This window comes from Paramormyrops kingsleyae, chromosome 19, assembly GCF_048594095.1.
Source record: "Paramormyrops kingsleyae isolate MSU_618 chromosome 19, PKINGS_0.4, whole genome shotgun sequence".
In the NCBI taxonomy this organism is placed as follows: Eukaryota; Metazoa; Chordata; class Actinopteri; order Osteoglossiformes; family Mormyridae; genus Paramormyrops; species Paramormyrops kingsleyae.
In genome coordinates, this window is record NC_132815.1 from 24,748,042 (window position 1) to 24,765,567 (window position 17,526).

Below are 17,526 nucleotides of genomic sequence, written 5' to 3' on the forward strand. Positions count from 1 at the left end.
CTGACCCAATGCACCCTCTCCATCTTTATCGTGCTCCACCCCACTGATCCAATGCAGCCTCTCCATCTTTATCATGCTCCACCCCACTGACCCAATGCATCCTCTCCATCTTTATCGTGCTCCACCCCACTGACCCAATGCACCCTCTCCATCTTTATCATGCTCTGCCCCCACCCAGGCATCATGCTGAGGAGAGAGGAGGAGAGGCATTGACCGGCTGCTCCCCACAGAGTCTAGCGCGGGTGGTGGGGGGGAAAGATGGATGACTGGTCTGCTTCAGAACACATTTATAAGCAGGCCCCGTGAGCGCGAGGCAGCCTTGGCCAATCACCGGCCGGGAGTGGTTCCCTGGGGGAGCGGGGGCACTTGAGGGGCAGACTGTGTGAACTTTGTCTAGTTTATCCTGTTTACTTTTTCACTTTGGAGCACCTGAAGGTGAGGCGTTAAAAAAGAACGAATAAAAAATACACACTAGAGAGGAGGGAAGGCAACACTTTGCCAGTGATGCGGTGCTGCACCAGCAGCCTCGTCGCAATTAAAAGTCGGCAGGGGGAGCTGGGTCCGGCTCGCAAGCCGCAACCCAACACGAACGCTCACATCCCCACCGGAGCTGCTGCAGGGCTGCATTTTTTTTCTCGTTCTTTTTCAGGAAACAGGAGAAAGCAAGAGGAGTGCCAGCTCCTTCCTCAGCAGCTGGCAGTGGTGGCAGAGCTCCACGGGCGCCCTGAGGTGACAGCAGACAGTGGGGTGACTGTAGGCGGTGGGAAGGTGGGGGATTCAGAGGTCGTTGACCTTGAGAACTCCAGCATCCATGAGTTGATGCTGCAGCTTTGCTCCACCATGACGCCTGTGTTTGTGTCATGGATACCTCACTTGGGCCAGATTCAGAGTGGCGGGATGCATATACAGGAAAGCTGATTGGCCCTTGCCCCTGTCACTCACCGATTCAAAAAAATTATTGCCTAAGGATAAGGTTGCCCCTCTCTTTATGAATTATTGCCCCACCCCTCCCACCTTATAAAATCCTAGAATCGACGCTTAAGAATTGTCCCTTAGGATCAGAATTCAGCAAATCCATTATATAAAGAGGGAGGTAAATGCAGTACTAACATGCCAGTTACAGGCCCTAACAGATATCACTGCTAACCAGCAAGCACATCTGCTCTGCTCATCAATTGACACTTATGATTTGATTAGTTGGACCCCTGCCATTGTGCCTCCCCCTTTTGTGCCTGATTCTGTCTGAAACAGGCCCCCTACCTCAGACCCAGTCCAGGATAAAAAATTGCAAGAGGGATGGATGGATGGATGGATGGATGGAGCTGTCTTGTTATACATAGAAATCTTAGGTCTGAGCACAAGACAAGGCTTAATGTTTCTCTGTCATTAAAATTGCATAACTTGTATAACCTTTTCATTGAACAATCACTATAATTAGATTAAAAACAGCTCATCTTTTCATGATTTTCACAATTTCCACATTTTCATATTAAACATTCACGCAAAATAAGCAAATTATTTGACTTTCATCTAGGTTCCCTCAGCCAGTTCCATCAGAAGAGGAAAGACGTGACTGGGAAGCGTGGATTTCCCATGAAGAGCCAGCGACGGAGCCACGAGCAGCACTGACACTCTAACAGACACAACATGGCCGAATTCACAAACCGGGCCGTGTGAAAGAGCTCGAGGGCAAGATGGCCCCATGAAATCCCAATGTAGTTATGGTGCAACGACATGCCTTTTCCCACAAAGCTAACAGGAAATGAATCAGAAAAGTCTTGCCAATTGTATCCTAGCAGTGTAAATGAACGCCATTATCACAATGGAGACTATAGAGGTGAGATGAGCTCCCTGTGATTCCTGGTACAGCCTCTAAGCTCACAGCCACAGAAGGATAGAAAATGATACAGAAATGCACCTTGCAACACAGAAAGCAAGCAGTTGCTCGCTGCTGCAGAAACCAGTGGCGAGGCTGAAGCAGATCCATCACGCCGACCCTGGAGCTCCTCAAAACACACCCCCCTCTGTGCGGATGCAGGCTGATGGTCTTTGCCAGGCATGACTGAGGAAATTCAACCCATTTCAAAACCTTTATCCTCATGCCAGGCTTCCAAATCTCAAAACCCAAGACTTTCTCGCCATAATTGTTCTTTCTGGGGTTTGCATCCGATCTACAGCATTTCCTAACCATAAAAATAACAATTTATTTTCATCTTGCACAAAGAACTTAATAATCTGTTATGATGAAGCTTTGCATATAACCTGGCCGGTCACCACTTCTATTTAGTGGAATATGATGACACGTGTATTAATGTATCATGCTAACGCTACAATTGCATTAATTAGCAGGTGATAAAGTAAAGCTCTGTGCGCCGTACAGAAATACAACACAATCTAAATGAACTAACCTTTTAAAGCAGTCTTCAATCTACTGCCAACTAACTGAAATTGAATCACTAATATATGGCTAATCATGTGCTCATTATTATGCTACACCTTGTTAATACTCACAAGGTTTCTCCTCCGATGTCTGCACCTCTTGTACCATCAAGATGCCGATACCTGAGAGTTGTGGTAAGGCTACAGTAATCCCTCGCCAGAAGGTTCAAGGACACAAACAAACAACACAACTGGAATAAGACCTTCAATCCGCATAAGAGGAAGAACTATCCCAGCAAGGCACCTGGAAGTCATCCAGCAAATGCTCATTACCTCAGCACCCTTCAAGCTCCCCTCCCCCCCACCAAAACCACATGGACTCCTGGAAATCAGAGGCCATCAGATCAACAGCCAATCAGAAAAGGTTACATCACATCCACGATCACCAGCTCCCTAGCCAATAAAAAGTGGTCACATCCATGACCTCAGGCTCCCTCGTCAATCAGAGGAGGTTACACCCATGAGAAGTTGCTCCCCAGCCAATCACCGGTCGAATCCATAACTACCAGCTCCCAAGCCAATCAAAGGAAGTCATGTCCGTGCCCGCCTTCTCCCCAGCCAAACAGAGAAGGTTACATCCATGACCACCAGCTCCCTAGCTAATCAGAAGAGGTCCCATCCATGATCACCAGCTCCCTAGTCAAACAGAGGAGGTTACACTCATGACCACCATTTCCCCAGCCAATCACAGGTCATGTCCATGATCACCTGCTTCCCAGCTAATTACAGGTCACGTTGACAACCAACAGCTTCCCATCCAATCAAAGGAGGTCATCCCATCCATGACCACCAGCTCCCCAGCCAAACAGAGGAGGTTACATCTCTGACCCATTGCATCCATATTTACCAGCTCCCCAGCCAATCACAGGTTGCATCCATGTTTACCAGCTCCCCAGCCAATGACAGGTTCTGTCCATGAGCACCAGTTCCCCAGCCAATCAAAGGTGGTTATGTCCACGACCACCAGCTTCCCCGCAAGCTGCAAAATGTCATATTTATAACCATTAGCTCCCACAGTTAATCCGATCCTGTAATCTCTACTCTACTGTACCAAAGAGACGACGCCTTTTCCTTTCGGAGGCACCAGTCACGTGATGCAGAGGAGAGGAAGTCGATGAAGGGGGGGCGTACCCGCGCACAGGGCTCCGGCGGTGGGCCGGCCAGGCTCTGGGGCATCTCGCGGCAGCGCGTGGACAGGTTGAGGATGGCGGTGGCGGCCATGTGCGCGGCCTCCATGTCGTGTGTGTAGTCGAAGCTGCTCCGGCTGCAGGTGCTGCTGGCGCTGCTGCCCCCTCCGCCCCCGCAACTGAGGCCGCTGCTGCTGCTGCTGCTGGGCACGTAGCTGCTGGTGGTGCTGCTGGCGGGGCTCGAGTTCTTACAGTAGCGCTTGGCTGCGGACAGCACACACACACACAGACACACACACACACACGGAGAGGGGTGAAGCTCGCCTCCCTCTGCTCTTTCTGGGACTAGGCCGATGATTCTGAGATGGTCATACCATCAGACGCACGGACCGGCAGGCGGTTCAACATACGGCCGCAGGAACGGGGGACGACTAAGGCGGCAAACGGGCCAGATCGATACCGTGACAGACACGGAGCGAGACGGACGCGTGCAGGCAGCCACCAGGTACCGTTGCTGCGGCAGAGCGGTGAGGGAGAGAGGGAGAGAAGCCTACGATGATGGATCTCGGCGGCTCGCCGGGGCCACGTGCCGGGAGCTGGGGATTTAGAGCCTACTTTAAGAGGCGTCTCCAGTGAGAGCGAGTCGGCGGGAGTGGTTTTCGTTATCGGCAGAGCGGTGCAGCGATCCCTAGGGCTGCGGAGGAAGCCCCAGGCCCTGATCTTGCTCCCCCCTTGAGTCCCTGTCGGGCTGCTTAGCAGCGGATAGGAATGATGTTTCTCAGGTGCTCACACACTGCGGTACCCTTCCCAAATCCTGTGGTAAACATGTCACTGTAGCCTGCGTTAATAAGCTAGCTTTAACTCTTCATAACATCAAGTTGATTGTTTGTTCAATGGGAAGTCCCTGAAAAACTTATAATGCTGGGTTATAAGTAGTTATAACAGTAGATGTACAAGCCAGCAGATAAGGAGAATGGGGCAAAAACGAAGGCAGGAAGAAGGTAGAATTTTGTATAACAGGAAAAACTCCAGAAAAGATTGTGGGATCTGAGAGCTAGCGCTTAATGATCAAAGTCTGCAGACGTACATGGGAAGGTCTATGGAGAGTGTCAGGGCTGCAGCTGGGATATGCATGCTTACCGTCGTATCCCTTCGGGGAAGGGTCTCGCCCTTGGAGCTTTGGCGCGATGGCACGCTTCCCGTAGACGTGATGGTGGTTCTCATAGCTGCTGTTGTAGTCAAAGGTGGTCTTGGAGTATTTCTCCAGCTCCTTGGCCAGGTTGGAGCGCGGGGTGCTGGTGGGGACATTGTTCTTGTAGCCATATTGTGGGATGTCCAGCTGTTTCACAAAGCACATAGGCCTGGAAAATAACCAGCCACAAGGGGGCGCAGGTTGTGTATAAATGTGAATGCAGTCATAGCTGCAATCCTCAGGGGGCAAATAGTCTGGAAATATATGTTGTATGTTTTTACTAAGGTCCATTTTATTGTGTACCTTTAACCTAAAATTTTGGTGATTCGCTGATAATGCATACATGAGTATTCTGGCTGCCAGTATCGTTCAAATTAAACAATAAGCGCCATGCCAACAGCTCAAATAAAAGTCACTAAATAGTCAGAAAACAAAAAAATCAATCATTTTCTGACAGGGGAAGTATGGTAAAAGCAGTGTTGCTACTGGGTACAATGTTAATAAATATTTAAAGCAATACAGGGCAGCACTGAGACTGAGTGGTTAACATTACTGTCTCACATCACTGAGTTTGGGGGTTCAAATCCTTCCTCTGCTTGGTGTGTGGATTTTGCAATGTCTTCTCTAAATTGGCCATTGAGTTTATATGTGCACTGTGATGAACTGGCATCTGATCTATCATGTTCCCCTGCCATGTCCTCTATGCTAGTGTTTCCCAACACAGTCCTCGGGGACCTCCAGACAGTCAACGTTTTTGCTCCCTGCCAGACAGTCAACGTTTTTGCTCCCTGCCAGACAGTCAACGTTTTTGCTCCCTGCCAGACAGTCAAAGTTTTTGCTCCCTGCCAGACAGTCAAAGTTTTTGCTCCCTGCCAGACAGTCAACGTTTTTGCTCCCTGCTAGACAGTCAACGTTTTTGCTCCCTGCTAGACAGTCAACGTTTTTGCTCCCTGCTAGACAGTCCACAACGTGGGTCCCCAAGGAGCGAGTGGGGAAACACTGCACTATGCTGCCAGGGTTGGGCTCCAGGCTCCCGGTAATCCTGTCCTGGACGGAAAATGGATGGATACGCAACTATACTATATTTTACTGTACCTGCAGTTCATTTTCTGTGCCTCAGTCCTGTCTTTCATGTGGTACCTAGTACGCCAATCAATGTGAACATAGGCTGCGCATTTGCTTATTTTTCAGTTCATGCCGTATCAGTAGTGTAACAGTAGTGCAAAATGCGCACACACAAACAAATGCCTTGTAGTTCAGACTGCAGAGAACAAATGCTTATTGTGGTTATATTCCACACAAGTGCACCAACTATTTAGGCATAATACCAAAGTATTTTCATTTTTTAAAATTTTGTCCTTGTACTGTGGCCGGGGCTGTCAGGGGTGCACAATGTGATAAACATCGAAGTCACATGATGCTCGGAGGTCCCCTTATTAGGTAAAATTGCTCATTAATGTTAACAGCCTGATCCGACAAACAGAACTGCATACAGCAGGCAGACGGGGTAAAGAGGTTCAGTTACTGTGCAGCTAAACACTGGAGCAACTAACACATATGATCTAAGTGATTTTGAATGTGCTCTAACGAAAGGTAAAACACCTCACTGTAATGCTGGTATGCGGAAAGGCTTCTCTAGATGCACGACATCGAATCTTTCAGCGTATCTAAATGCAAAAGGGGGTCCGACCTCTTACTAAGTAACTGTGCTTGATAAAACAGCCACTGAGTATACTGTGTAACACAATGATACTGTAATAATAAGGTAATAGCTGAATCACAGGCATTACCTTTTAGCACAGCAGTTGGGATTTGTATGATTTATAAATGAATAAGTTTCAAATAAATGTATGTTCATACCATGATAATAGTATCATCACAGCACCCCCATTGCAGAAGGTAAATAACAATGCTGAGAAGATTGCTGATTTCAGGAGAAGGGGCAGGGTGTGGACGGTACCTCAGCACCCGGTCTGAAGCTTGGCAGGACTTGGGGCCATCACAAGAGTGGTGCTTCTCATGGACTTTGGCCATCTTCTCAGCGGCAGCGATGGGACATCCCGACAGGCTGCAACAGCATTAGAGGGGGTCGGCGGACGTGCCCGGACACTGCCTTTAAATTCCGCTGGCACTGACGCCCCCCCGAACGCTCAGTGACACACAGTGACATTAGGAGTGGCTGTGGAGAAATGCTGGAAGTCTCACGCTGGGATATGCACACGTCAAAGACAAACACGGAGGTGTGTAAGCAAACATCTCAAGGCTCACCTCGGCCTGCATGGTGCTCTCAGGAATGCTTTACTTTATAATACTTTTAAAGATGTGTGTGTGCGTGTATGTGTTATGCATATGTTACATTGTGAGGACCAAATGTCACGTGGGGACATTTTTTTCGGTCCCCACAAGGGGAACCTCAAGTTTCTGAAAATCTGTGACTGCAATCAAAAAACTAAAAATGACAAAAGTTTTGTATTTCATTTGGTTACTTATGGTTAAGATTAGGGCTGGGCAGGGGGTAAGGTTGTAATTGTTGGGATTATGGTTTTGCTCATAGAAATTAATAGAGTCCCCAAAAAGATATCAATACCTAATCTGTGTGTGCGTGTGTGTGTTTGAGCGACTGGCCTGTTTGGAGTTATCTGCCAAAGCAGACTGTGTACATGGGGATGCTGTTGCCACGGAAGCCTTCACCGAATCGCTTCTCTTTGGGGAGGTTATTTGTTTTGAATTATGCTTTTATTTAGTCCAAGTTTTAATTACACCACCAAGTTTGGGTACATCTGCTGGGTAATTGTGCTCCCAACCCCCCCCCCCCCCCCCACGCCCTAGAGAGCTCCACGCTGCCTCAGAGACGGAGAGCCTGAGCAGCGCCGTGGGGGAACAAGGGCTCCAGGCCACGCTGCACACCCGCCGCATCCCTCTCATTCTCTTCCACTTCCCGGCTCCCATCTTTCCCTCACTCATCTCTCCTCCTTTCACCTTATTCCCCAGCCTCTGTCTTTCGCAGACACAAACACGCCCAGCTAAGTTGCCTCTGCTCTCTCTTCTCACGAGAGACACAGGGAAAATAAACGTGACTCGCACAGATTGTACGTCGCTTGCAAGGACCCGAGCGGGCCTGTGACATGTGATAAGCTGACAGAGGGATTTCTGTCAGCAAGTCTCCATGGCAACAAGGGGAAGACCAGAAAAACACACTCATATTTCCTTGAGGTTTTCATTTGCCTTCTCTGAGGAGCTCTCAAAAGAAGGCCTACCTGTGTGTGTGTGTGTATGCCAGTGCCTGAAGCTACTGGCAGCAGTGTGCGTGACCCTGTGTGTGCGGTTCTTGGTGTACATCCAAAGACTGCTTTCCAGATTCCAAAATCAGGCGGCCATATTTTTCGCCTGTCCCGCTATTTATGATTTTCCCCTGAGTAACACGACCTGTTAGCACCTGGTGTCGCACAGCATTTGCTGTGTGCAGTCTGACGGGTAAGGGCTGTGGGTTCGTGCCCTCGATGAGGCTGCTGCATTGCTCGCTAAATATTTCTGCACTAACTTTTTTTTTTTATTTTTAAGCATTCAGATAGTATTCAGTTTAGTATTCGGTTAGCATTCAATTTAACATTAAATCAGTATATTATCAGTTTAGCATTAAGTCAGCATTCAGTTTAATGTTCAGTTCAGCATTTAGTTAGCATTCAGTTTAATGTTCAGTTTAGAATTGAGTTTAGCATTCAGTTAGCATTAAGTTTAGTGTTCAGTTTAGCATTTGGTAGTGTGTCAAGGCCTTGAGAAAATAAATAATACTAAAATAAGAGGCTAAAATGTAAAGCCTACCAACCACTTTCCCCTCCACTCCTAGTTCTTCTTGATTTCAGATTTAAAGTTGTGCTGTAAAATAAAATATGGTGCCCTGGACGGAAGGTCAGGTCCTGTTATCCTTTTATAACTAATGATTGCACTATAGAGTATAATAGTGACACTTTATTCATCTTCCTGGGGAAATGGTGTTTTTGTCCATCCCGTCTTACTTTCCATGAGACAAACAGATACATATACAGGTGAGAGCAAGCTTGGGGGTCACAGCACAGGGTCAGGTAGGGTTCAGCTTCCCTGGAGCAATTGGGGACTGAGGGCTTTGCTTAAGGGCCCAACAATGATATCATTCAGCCAGCCACGTGATTTGAATCAGCAGCCTTCCAATCATGAGTCCTAACCTGCAGAGCCACACATCTCCTTAATATATATCTGTTCTGAATTCTCGTTACTGGTTAGCAGTGAAAAACCAAGCTGATCTAGACATATCGTTAGAAACACACTGTCACAAAAGTGGAGAAACGTGGCAGCTGTCAGAAAATCTCCCCGCCGCCCCCGAAGCCTCCTTCCTCTTCTTTGGTCTCAAAAACACAAACATTTCTTCACAAAAGTTCAGTTTTTAATTAAATATAACAGCTAATTAACCGTGTAACTGCACCTTTGGCCTCCACTTGTTAATTCATACAGGGCCCCAACGCTGTGGGCAACTGCTGTGGTTCTCCTGCTGACTGAACGGTGCGGCGGGGCCCTCAGCTCTTGGCGGCAGCTTGGTTTGGACCGTGACGGTTCAGACGCCCACGCTGACTGAAAGGCAGATAAAACGAGCCGTGCTGAATGACGGCCGAGGCTGCAGTGTGCCGCTCCTCACGGAGATCCGCTGGCGTTTTCTCCTCCCTGATCTGTAGCGCAGTCTGACTGAACTCAAAAATATACATCATTAAAAAGATAAGCCTATGCTTCCTTTGGACACTGGTATTCTGATGCCTCCAGATCATTAAAAGGTTTTTCACTTGGTCCTTCGCTTGCTTTGTTACGTCCCTTAATGCCTTTAAACATTTTATGGATTTAGTTGACGTTCTCTATCCAGAGACACACACATCTTTCATGGAGAGACTTTGACTTCTTCCTCCATGGACCACCCAGAACCAGGGAACCGTAAGACCACAGTCTGCACAACAAACTCACCTACCAAAGGCCCTCCTCAGACAGTCCCCATTTTTGTTCCCTCCCAGCTCCCACCACCACCTACACCAGGTATTCAGTGTTCTTGATTGTTTCAGGTTTCGGATGCTAGAAACTGGGAGGGAGCAAAAATGTGGACTGTCTGGGAGTCGCAGAGGACTTTGTTGGGAAACACTGTTTCCGATAAACACAAATGCCTTTGGACAGCTAATCTGTAAGTGACAATGGCAGGCATAAAATGAGAAGCAATTAGTGCACAGTGGACAGAGAATGGCAGAGATACGACTCCCCATCTATATGGAATCAGGTGTCGGTGAAATCCACGTGGGCGTTGCAGTTAATACCACACGTGAAACATACCTTTACGTTTTATTTATTTAGTTAGTAGATACTCTTATGCAAAGTCATGTACATTTTTGAGAAGGCAACGTCAGATAGTCTCTTGAGCAGCTGGAGGTTAAAGACCTTGCTCAAGGGCACAACAGCGAAATCAGTGTTCTGCGTCTGGGATTTGACCCAGCAACCTTTCGATCACAGGCACAGCAGCCTAAACCACTGAGCCACACACTGCCCCGCTACATATATGCTTGAAGGCAGCCTAGGTAGGCCCATTACTGAGAGACTTGATCCATCCATGTTTGTCCCACAAACAGAGAGACAGACACACAGACAAAAACAAAAGTGGCGTGCAGAAGGTGAGGGGTGAGGGGTGGATGGCCCAGACGCACTCACCTGCGGTGCGAGTTCCTGTTGCTGTTGACGTGGCCACGTCCCGTGCAGCCGGGCGTGGGGCACTTAAGAACATTCTCATACATCGCAACGACTTGACAGGACAGAAGAAGCAAGAGACAGGCAAGGTTAGGGTTCCCAGGGGACACTTTACGCTCTATTAGCGTTAGCGGCAGGAGATCACACGCATGCAGGGGTCGTGCAGCGGCGGCGTGGGGGCTGGTGTGCGTATCAGCGTGTCCGTATACAGCGGCGTGATGCTTTCTGTGGCCGCTCTGGCTGACACTGTCACCGTAGCAAATAGCATCAAACCAGCTGCTGTGTGCCGGTGAATATGCTGGCTTTTCCAGGCTTAAGTGCTTGCATGATGTGTGTTGTTGTTGCTGCCGTCTGGAGCGTGGGGGGGAGGGGCTGCAGTAAACAAGCCACTAGCGAGACACAGTGACATCTCACTCCTGCTTTTTCAGATGTTGGTGTGGCCAACTGGTTAGCCCATCCTGTGGTTGGTGTGGATCCCAGTGCCCCAGGGCAGTGACGGGACACTATACTGTAAAATGGTGCCGTCCTTCGGAATGAGACATGAAACCGAGGTCCTGACTCGCTGAGGTCTTTAAAGATCTCTGGGCATCCTTTGAAAGAGTAGGGTTGGTACCCCAAAGTCCCTGCTAAAACTGCCCACTGTAGCACTATGAAATCTGGCCTTCTAATCATCCCCTATATCTAACCGGTGAATACTCTCCTGCCCCTTCACCACCTTAGCTGTGTGGTGAGCATATTGGCTGTCGCATCATTCAGGTGGGTGATACACAGTAGTGGTGGTTGAAGAGGCTCCGCAGTGCTTCTATAGAACGCTTGGGGTGTCTTGAAAAGTGCTATATAAATGTAACATTCATTCATTTGGATTTAATTAGACAAAACTAAATTCACCTTATAAATGGCCACTGGGGCTAACAGGATTTCCTATTGCATGTTACATCTCTGAACTATTTGAGGAAAGGAGGATGCTTGGAGAAAAGCAGTGCAAAGATAAGGATCACAGAACTGGCATTTCACATGTGTTGCACATGTGATGTATGATGTCAAGTGAAGATTAGACGGGCACTAATGATGTCATCCGCACCATACATCAGCACCATATCTGGCTGCTAGGCAAAGCAGACTCCTTGTTAAGATATCAGTCTGAAAGTCCAAATTTCATCTCTCAGATAATAAGCCGGGGGAAAGGGAATGAAGTGCACCTCTTGAATCATATCCTCCATCTGTAACCAAAATAACACCAGCAGTAGTACAATGAACGGGAAATCCCTGTACGTGACTCAAACACCCAGCATCACGCTAATCATCGACAAGGACAATCAGAGACGTACACTGCTTCTGCTCTTCGTGCCTTGTTTGGATTCTCAATTTGGTCGACTGCATCATCTCTATAAAAAACCCATGAGAGTTTTTCTCTAATAAACACGATTCTTAGCATTCCATACCATTCAATTAAACTACCTGGCATTTAATTGAAAGCATGGTTTGGAAACGTATCTTTTAAAAAAAATTTATTCAGATACATTTCAATAAATTTTACGTGATGTTTCATAAATGTTATGTGATGTTTCATAAAGTAACACACATATATCCATACATAGCACAGCAGTCTGCTGTATGTTGTCCATGGCTTATATATTCTGTTATATAAGCATATACACATATTTAAAAATTCCACAATCAGTTCCTCCAATCATCAAACACAAACTAACTCGCATGGAACTGCATAGCTGATCTTTGGCCTTATTGCAAGCTTTAGTGATCACTGCAAGACACATTCATGTTTCAAGCTTTCAAGGCGTCTGTTGTTTAACATAAACTGGGGCAAACTACCATCCAGCAATCACATTGGATTAAGGTGCTTGATTAAAACCTAAGGAAGCCTGAAAAATGGCGGCAGATTCAAACGCTGAGTTTTCCCTTGGTGGCGATCAATCTGGATCCACGGTGCATGCATAGCACCCATGAGATCCGAGATCATTAAGAAAGCTGAACCAAACCAAAGGAAGCTAAATATGAGAAGCAATGGTATCCCTTGGTAACCTGTGAGTCCAAGTGTCCAGCTCTCCTGTGAAGTGAGGGACATTTGGAGATTCCTTGCTGATCCAAGGCTTGGGGAAATTAATGAGTCGTTACATTCGAGCCCTGATTTTCTGACATTTAGGAGGCTTAGATCAGGAATGGAGATTTTTTTCTTAATGTATGAGAATTGCTGTCAGCAGTCAGGATGAAAGTGGTAAGTATGATAAGAGCCTAAAATTTTGGTCTGGCTAAATAATAAATAATAATAGTAATTAAACTTAAAAACAGAATTGGATTGAAAAAATTTAAGATTGAAGTTGGGCACATAGGGAGAGAAACACAGAGCAGAATGATGAGGCCGCCGTGACACACTGCTGCTGACGGATCAGCATGCGTCTGAGGGCCAGGGGCACCCCCTGAGGACCCACTGGAGACACACATTACTGCACGTCAGGGCTACTGGAGTCTGGGAAGAACAGGGCCCACTGTTGTCTACCATGCATGCATGTCTCAGGTAGCTGCACACATTTTGATTTGAATAAATACAAGACTGAATACAGGGGTCGGGCCACAATGACACCAGCTGATTGGCCTGCAGATTTCCCCCTCACCTGTCACTCACCAATTCAATACAATTCAATATCTTTGGCTAATATTGAAACAAAAAGTCCTAGAATTGACCCTGAATAGACACGTTACTACTTAGAATGGAACAGGGGGCTTGAACCAGCTCATGAGCAGTAAGGTTGGGGCCAGACACTTGGGGGGTCCTTTCTTTGAGTAGCAGTCTTCTTTATCGGCTGTCAGAAAAGCAAACAAGCCTTGTCCCTGTTTTTATACTGGATTATGAAAAAGGGAAACTTTAATAAACACCCCATTGAGCGAAAGACTAGCTGGGGTGAGTCTCCGGAAAAAAGCCACGGCATCCTGCTCCTGATGCGATCAGACAGAGCAAGAGGAAGAGTTTGCTGCCAGGAATCACCAGGGTTAATGTTTATCACAACCTTGGAGCTTCTGCTACACAAAACCATGAGAATTCACATTAATCCAAGCGTGGAGACGCCACCCATCCTCACATTACATCAGCGGGTGTTGCTAAATGTAAGTCCAGGCACCGTGTCGCTACATAAAGTGCTAAATGACACCAACTGTCACGTCTACCTGATATTATATGACCACTACAGCAAGGGCAGGCGGAGAGGAAGAGGCCTTCGGCTCTCTGGGGGGGCCTGACCTTCCGTCCAGGGCACAACGGGGGACCCACCTGACCACACTGAACGGAACTTCACAAAATATACCAAAGCAGGAAAACGGGGCAAGTCTCAAGGAATTATAATTAAAAAAAGAAAGCTGTGTGTGTGCGTGTGTGCATGTGTGTGCTTGTGTTGGAATTGTTAGAGGTCAGTGTGGGGAGCTAGCGGGAGAGTGAGAAACACAGCGGCCAGCAGGCAGGAGCAGATGAACTAGAAGCATATGCTTCATTGGGGACGAGGAAACGGAGGTGGCATGTGGGCATCAGGACTGGCGGGCATGCGGGCATCAGGACCCACAAGCGGTCGGGCATCGGGATCAACAGGCATGTGGGCATTGGGAGTGACGGGCATGCGGGCACTGGGACCAGCGGGCATGCGGGCATCGGGACTGGCAGGCATGCGGGCATTGGGACGGGCAGGCATGCGGGCATCGGGACGGGCGAGGATCGGGACCGGAGGGCATGCAGGAATCGGGACGGGCGGTCAAGCGGGCATCAGGACCAAAAGGCACCGGTGGTCAGGCAGGCACCAGCACCGGCAGGCATCGGGACCGGAGGGCACTTGGAAATGAGCAGAGAACGAGGGCCTGTCACGGGCCGGTCCGCTTACTCTCAGGTGGCACCCTATCCTTGTGGGGGCAGCCTGACAGGCTGCGGTGGTGTGGATAGAGTCCGGTGACGTGGCCTGTCCCGTCACAGCCAGGGGTGGGACACTTGCTCTCCTTTTTCTCCCCCCGTGAAGACTCTGAAAACACAGCAATAAAGCTGCTCACCTACAGCCTGCTCACACTCCCCCCCACATCGCTAACTGATCTCACTAAATAAATCACAGCATCGATTGAAACATCTGTCCTGTCTCCATACAGCCCTGATACTTAAACTGACCCCAATACCAACCCAGGAATCAAACTCCAAATGGAAAGCCCTTTCCCAGTTACAATACAGGAGTAATTCTGACACCCCAGATTTGTGATGACATTTTTAAATGACAGATAATGGTGTGACTCCTGTTACCTAAACGAGGATGGCTTATGAATGTATCTGAAGTGTGTCTGCCTCATTTATAAAACATTTATAAAATTCTGATGGCATTAAGCATCCCAAGAGATCCTGCGGATTCAACGGCTGTTCTATCCTGTTCTACCTTGCTAACTGGTCAATGTTTTTATAGGATTTGAGATCCTATGGTAAAACACAGAGCTATATTTTAGCATGTGGCTGTCTTTAATCAGTTTTGCAACTTAGTTGGCTAAATGAAAATGAAGATACAGATATGCATGTGAGCGGAATTTGCCTTAGATTATAATGTGAGGGTGTGAGCCATCACGCACCCACCCAGACGGCTGCGCGTGCACACGCACGTACGCATGCACACACACACACACACACACACACACACACACACACACACCCTGCAGCCCTGGTCTGACTTTGAGGCCCGTCCCTGTGGATCTGAAAGCACACCCCCAACCCAGACTCCACCTGTCCACTTCCTCCTTCACTGATTTTGGCAGCTGATGAGAACCCAGCCGTGACGGGCACCCGCCCTCCCTCGCACCGCGTCCCCCCCCCCGCCTGTTGCCAAGGCCTCGGCCAGCCACTGTCCCCCGGGGGGGCCACAGAGACAGGCTCTCGGCGAGTCTGCCTGACAGGGGAGCCTCTAATTAAACGTGAAATGTGGAGCTAGCCAGCGCCACGGAGGAGAGCGGTCCCTGGACCGAGGGGGGCGGGAGAGACGGACCCACACACACGCCGGCCCGGGGGCTGAGGCGAGAGCTAAGCGCTGACGTGGCTGCTCTCTGCAGGACCCCGTTGCATCGCCACCAGGCATCATTCCTCACGACTTCCTTGGGAGTGTGCTGCTCTCGTTGGGGATGGGATCCGCTCCTGTTCTCAGCTGCTCCCCTCTCCCCGCTCTCGCAAATTATATGTGCAGGCTTGAAATATGCAGATAAGGAGCAGAAATGGGCAACAGATGTTGGCAATAAAGACGAGACACAGCACATCCATTCACATGGCCTCATCCTGCCTGCTTAAATAATTGGCTCATCAGGCAATTAAAATTCGATATCTCCCGGGTGCACACAGGCGCAATAACACACACACACACACACACACACACACACACACACAGGAACACTAATACATTAATACATAGACACAAACATACACACACACTCACTCGCTCACAGATGTGTGCACACACACAGGGGCACTAATAAGCACACACCTGCAGACACACACACACATACACACACAGATTAGGTATCTATAACTTTGTGAGGACTCTCAAAGGTGAAAATAACAGTGCAAACAGTGAGGACATTTGGTCCTCACAATGTAATATATTAATAACCACTAAGATACACACAACTACACATGCACAGTCCACGTATTCATATGAATGGGCATAACCCTAATCCCAAAACTGACAACCTCAACCACTACCATGCCCTAAACTTCACCATACGTTACCAAACAAAATGAAAGACTTTGGGGAATTTTATCTTTTTGAGTGCATTCATAAAAATTTCATAAAACTGAAGTTATCCTTGTGGGGACTGAAAAAATTACCCTAAATATTAAAGTTACGGGTTACAGGAAAATCTGATCCCCACAATAAATTGATTACAAAAATGGGCGCGCACACACACACATGCACACACACACATGCACACACACATACAGGTGCACTAACAAACACACACACATATGCACACACACACAACTGCACTATCCCCCATACACAGGCACACACACACATGTGCACACATAGGCACACACGCACAAGTGCACTAACACACACACATACATGCACACATACACACACAGGTGTACTAACACACACATACGCACGCAAGCACATAGAGGCATGCACACACAGACACGCACATAGACACCTACTGTACACACACACACACACACACAGAGTCACTAACAGATGCACACCACCACCCTCCCCCACGCACAAACACAGACACATACACAGGGCGCTGGCTCATTGCAGGAGTGGGCAGAGCAGTAACATTACTAATGCCCATTAGGGAGGAATAGGTATTGATTGTGGTGAGGACAGGTATGGTGGATTGTCCCCGTTAGCTGGGATAAGCATCCCGCCGGCCTGCTATCTGTTATCACTCTTTCTAAGGCTGGGAGGCTTCTGTCGCACCGCGTCTCAACCATTAGTCCATCCGTCTTTCCGCCCGGTACCTTCCGGAACACAGGTGCTGGGCCCTCCGAGATCTGACACGGTTAGATTCCCTAAGCAGCTCTCCCGGAGATAAACACGCCCCTCCCCCGCAGTTTCCATCCCGGCCACATGTCTGATCCGGCCGTAAGCCGGGCCGGGGGGATGGGGGTAGCAGTAGAGTAGTGGGTCCGTCACGGTGCTGTGACTCATCAGTGCAGATCAGGTGTGAAAAGTGATGCAGAGGCACAGGGGTGTGTGCATGTGACCACGCATGTGTCCTTTACATCACAATGCCCAGTCAGGAAAGCCTCTACTGATTGGTCGCCATGCTTCTGGGCCACGCCCCTGACTGACACACAGCACAGGTGACCTCCAAGTTCACCTAGCAGCTAAGAAGCAGCATCTTAATTTTGGCTGGCAAAAGAAGTGACATCATTCAAGGCCCCGTGATTCATAGGGCAGGAAGAAGCGCCTTTCACTGTGTAATGTCACATATTTGTGGCATGCTCCTTTTTTTTGGTTTGTTTATTAGACATCGATTGGAGCTCTGCGTCCT

At 48.3% G+C, this 17,526-nt stretch overlaps 1 protein-coding gene across 12 annotated transcripts in view; it reads right to left on the reverse strand.

Moving 5' to 3' along the window:
* The window catches only part of myt1la (myelin transcription factor 1-like, a), a 70,118-nt gene that overhangs the window by 15,628 nt on the left and 36,964 nt on the right, over nucleotides 1–17,526 (reverse strand). For 9 of the 12 annotated variants that reach the window (XM_023824847.2, XM_023824849.2, XM_023824846.2 and 6 more), the window contains 5 exons: nucleotides 14,391–14,525; nucleotides 10,474–10,564; nucleotides 6,719–6,826; nucleotides 4,707–4,927; nucleotides 3,571–3,830 (listed from right to left, as the gene is read on the reverse strand). In XM_023824847.2, the coding sequence (XP_023680615.1) occupies nucleotides 3,571–3,830; nucleotides 4,707–4,927; nucleotides 6,719–6,826; nucleotides 10,474–10,564; nucleotides 14,391–14,525 (815 nt within the window). The remainder of the gene's footprint in view (nucleotides 1–3,570; nucleotides 3,831–4,706; nucleotides 4,928–6,718; nucleotides 6,827–10,473; nucleotides 10,565–14,390; nucleotides 14,526–17,526) is intronic. The other 3 variants (XM_023824850.2, XM_023824854.2, XM_023824852.2) reach the window with 3 other exon arrangements.